Genomic DNA, 3,431 nt, shown 5'->3' with positions numbered 1-3,431 from the left:
CGCACCCGCCCTTCTGCCCGAAGGGGATATTCAAGGCAACTTGCAGAAGAGTTAGCACAGCCCTCACACCAATGCACATCCTGAGGGGAGGATCTGGTGGACCCCCCTCCCCGAGGGCCTGCCGCCCCCCCCCCCCCCCCAGGAGCCTTGGCCCCTCGCACCACAGGGCCAGCCCAGGGAGACTCCTGCCCGCTGCTCCCCGGCCAGGAGGGATGAGGGCAAGGGGCATGTGGGGGCGGTGAGGCGAGGAGCCTGGAGGGGCCAGCAGGGGAGGGACCCCGGCCCAGCTGCCTCCTTCCCTGCTTTGAGGCCCCACGGCTGGGTGGCCGAGGGTGGCCGCTGAGGCAGGCGTGGGAGGGAGAGGAGTGCAGGCCGCCACCACCTCTCTCTTGCCTGGCCGGGCTGCCCTTGGAGGGTCCGCGCCCAAAACACGGCGAAGGCGCTGCCGTACCCGTCTTGGTGCACGGGCCCACGTGGCTGTCCCATTTTGCAAGGGTGGCAGAAAATCCATACCCGGTCAGGCCAAGCGTTTCCTGGCAGGTTCCGCACAGCAAGCTCCGTGTGCCGCCAGCTGGACTGTCTCCAGAACGATCCCAGGGGAAGTCAGTGTTCAGCCTGAATCTCAGAGAACCGTTTCAGGCCCACTTTGATCTTCTCAGTGACAAAAATTAATGCAAGGTGCGTGTTGCGGAAGCCTCGTCTGCAGCCCGCCACACTCCACGCTGAGCGGTCCCGGTTAGCACTCTCGTGGCTCAGATTCTCCCGTCGCCCATGCGCTGAACGTCTTTCTAAAGCATGTACAGGCCGAAGAAGGTCTTTGCCTCCTCGGGGCTCACCAGCCCGGCTTCCGAAGCATTCACGGACACACGGTCCTCCCTGGAGAGGTGGAACAGGGCGCCCAGGTAGTTGCTCCTGGCCCACATGTTCTTGGCCATGCAGTAGTTCATCTCCTTGTCCTCCATCAGCACCTGGTCGCTGGGGTACGCCGGGTTTCTCTTGAAGACCACGTGGGCGAGGGGCTTGGGCTGGCAGGTCTGGCCCCGGAAGAGGACTTTGGAGTACACAAAGTAGAGGCCAGGCTCCTCAATCACCAGAGCCCGGTTTTCGTAGCGAACTCCCGAGATGAAGGCATGTCCGTAGGAACTCTCCCAGTCTAGTGGAAGCGACTGTTGGTTCGGCTTGCCTGGAATGTCAGGCGTCCATGTGAAAATGAAAGACGGCGCAAAATCGCGTTCCTCAGCACCCACCCTGGTCCCCAAAACGGCCACGTGGCCCCAGGCTCCCGGGCACCATGCTCTGTCGAAGCGGCAGAGCTCGGGAGGGACGGGCTGCCCCGGGCCCCATCTATTCCCGTGCCGGCACACAGAGTAACTGAGCCTTGGGGGCTGGCGAGCCCTCCCCTGCCCCCGCCCCGATTCCCTGGGGGCCTGCTGTGCCTCCTGGGCCACCAGTGGCCTAGCCTGGGCCCCGGAGCGGCCGTGCCTGCCCATGTGCCTGCTGCACACGGATGCGGGGCCGCGCAGCTCCGCCTGCCCCACGGTTCGTCTCTTGCTTGAGCCCGGGACAGTTTGCCAGGGTTGCCTCCTGTCGCGTTCTCACCACCACAACAGCCCTGCGGGGTGCGTGAGGCGGGCCCACGGCGACATGAGGCGCACCATGGCTGAGCGCGGAGTGGAGCCTGGAGCACGGGGTGTCTGATCCGGCATGCGAGCCAGGACTCCCTGTCCGCCTTGCCGTAGCACCCCGCCACAGCACGTGGCCTGGACAGACGGCCTCGGCTTGCCCTGGTGCTCCCGCTGTCCGAATCCTGAGCTGAGCTTTCGGGCTTGGGTGGAGGTGGCCGGCCTGTTGCTTGGCCTGGCTGGGCAGCTGTTCGTGGCTTTGCTGGCTGAGATTGGGGGAAGGGGGGGCGTGCCTGGTGCCTACCTGTCAGGTGCGCTCTCCGCCTGACCTTCTTTTCTGGGCGCCCATTCAGGAAACCTGCATCACAGTGGAGAAGAACAGGGTGAGGCCGGGCGGCGCAGCCAGCTCCACACCACACAACATGTGCGGCGCTGACGCAGGGTCAGTGGGGGGGGGGGGGGCTGGCAAGCGCACTGAGCGGGAGTCCGGCTGGCCCTGCCATCGAGAGTCACTGAACGGGGCTGATGAAGAGGCAGGGGCCGCTCCTGGGCCACAGGGCAGGGCAGGCCCCAAGGCTGGATGTGAGAGCCACTCTGGCTGCCAGCTGGCCCAGCGGGAGGCGCAAGGGGCTCCCTGGCAGGCCAGGCAGGAGAGACCCAGAGGCCTCCCGCCTCCCCCCCCCCCGCCCAAGCAGGGCAGAGGCCCGAGTGGCTGAGCCCAGCACCAAGACGGCGTTGCCCCAGGGCACGGATGCCCTCCGAATTCTCTGACTAAGAGGAAGCATGGGGCCCGACCTACGGATTCCTCAGGAGGAAGGAGTGACACAGAGCGGGAGGGATTGCCCTCACTCACAGCTGCTGGCTGCTCCGTGTGGGCGGCTCCTGACACCACAGCAGGCCCCACGAGCTCTCGGCCTCGCCGGGCTGTGCCATCCTCCGTGCGCCCGTCCTGGGGCCCACAGATCCCAGAAGGCAGCAGAGAAGGTGGACCCCCGCAGGCGTCCCCTCCCCGCAGGGCAGCACCGAGCCCAGGGCTTCGGAAGAGATGACTCGGGAGCCAAACTTGGTCCGACAGGCAGCTCTGGCGGTTTCCTGCATGATTTGCTCAAATGAGGAGCAGTGGCTGATGCCCCAAGCCGCCCAGGTTTGCTTCTGTCAGAGACAAGAGCTGCGCGTCCCAGTAAAACACAATTCCTGTTCCAGGCCGGGAAGGGCAGGTGTGGCGGGGGGAGGGGGGCTCAGACGTCGCTGCTGCTGCTGCTGCTTCCCCTCACCCCTCAAGAAGGAGTTCTCACCTTTGAGTGGCTCTGGTGGCTGAGACACGTGTGCCGAGCTGGAAGGCTGTCAAGGGAAGAGGCAGACATTCAAACTTGGGAAGGAAAATGACCCCGGACCACTTTAAGCGGAGGTCCTCGTGCTCAAGCGGCCCTCGGTGGCACACAGTCCCCCGCTCAGCTGCGGGAGCCCTGCCGGCGGTTTGCGGCTGGCTTTCTCCACTGGTGCAACGCGGATTGGGCTTACCTTCCTCAGGGCATCCAGATCCTGCTGCTGCTGGTAGTTCTGGAACAGCGCCAGCCCGGTCCCCGTGAGCGCGAGGAGGCTCAGCGCCACCACCGGCAGGAAGCCCAGGCAGGCGCCCTCTCGGCTGCACGGCCTCTGCTTTTTCCTGTCTGGCGCGGGCAGGCACACGTCCTGCCGGGGCACGATCCCGCCGGGGCACAATCCCGCTGGGACACGATCGGAGCTAGGCACGGCACTGCTGCTTGTCCAGAAGACCTGGGGATAGACAACATGCCGGTTCTGCTGCAT

General features: G+C 65.6%; 1 protein-coding gene across 1 annotated transcript; it reads right to left on the bottom strand.

Moving 5' to 3' along the window:
• Window positions 1–546: 546 nt before the first annotated feature.
• Window positions 547–3,431, bottom strand: FASLG (Fas ligand). Its single transcript, XM_044439431.1, has 4 exons — window positions 3,144–3,431; window positions 2,918–2,963; window positions 1,927–1,980; window positions 547–1,183 (listed from the first exon to the last, which is right to left on the bottom strand). Exons 1-4 carry the CDS (start codon window positions 3,429–3,431, stop codon window positions 789–791), a joined length of 783 nt encoding a protein of 260 aa, XP_044295366.1. The 3' UTR covers window positions 547–788.

The sequence above is a fragment of the Varanus komodoensis genome, unplaced genomic scaffold (assembly GCF_004798865.1).
Source record: "Varanus komodoensis strain SLA01 unplaced genomic scaffold, ASM479886v1 scaffold34_3, whole genome shotgun sequence".
NCBI classification, from domain to species: Eukaryota; Metazoa; Chordata; class Lepidosauria; order Squamata; family Varanidae; genus Varanus; species Varanus komodoensis.
Note: the sequence above shows the minus strand (reverse complement) of the source record. Positions and strands in the feature narration are given on the sequence as shown.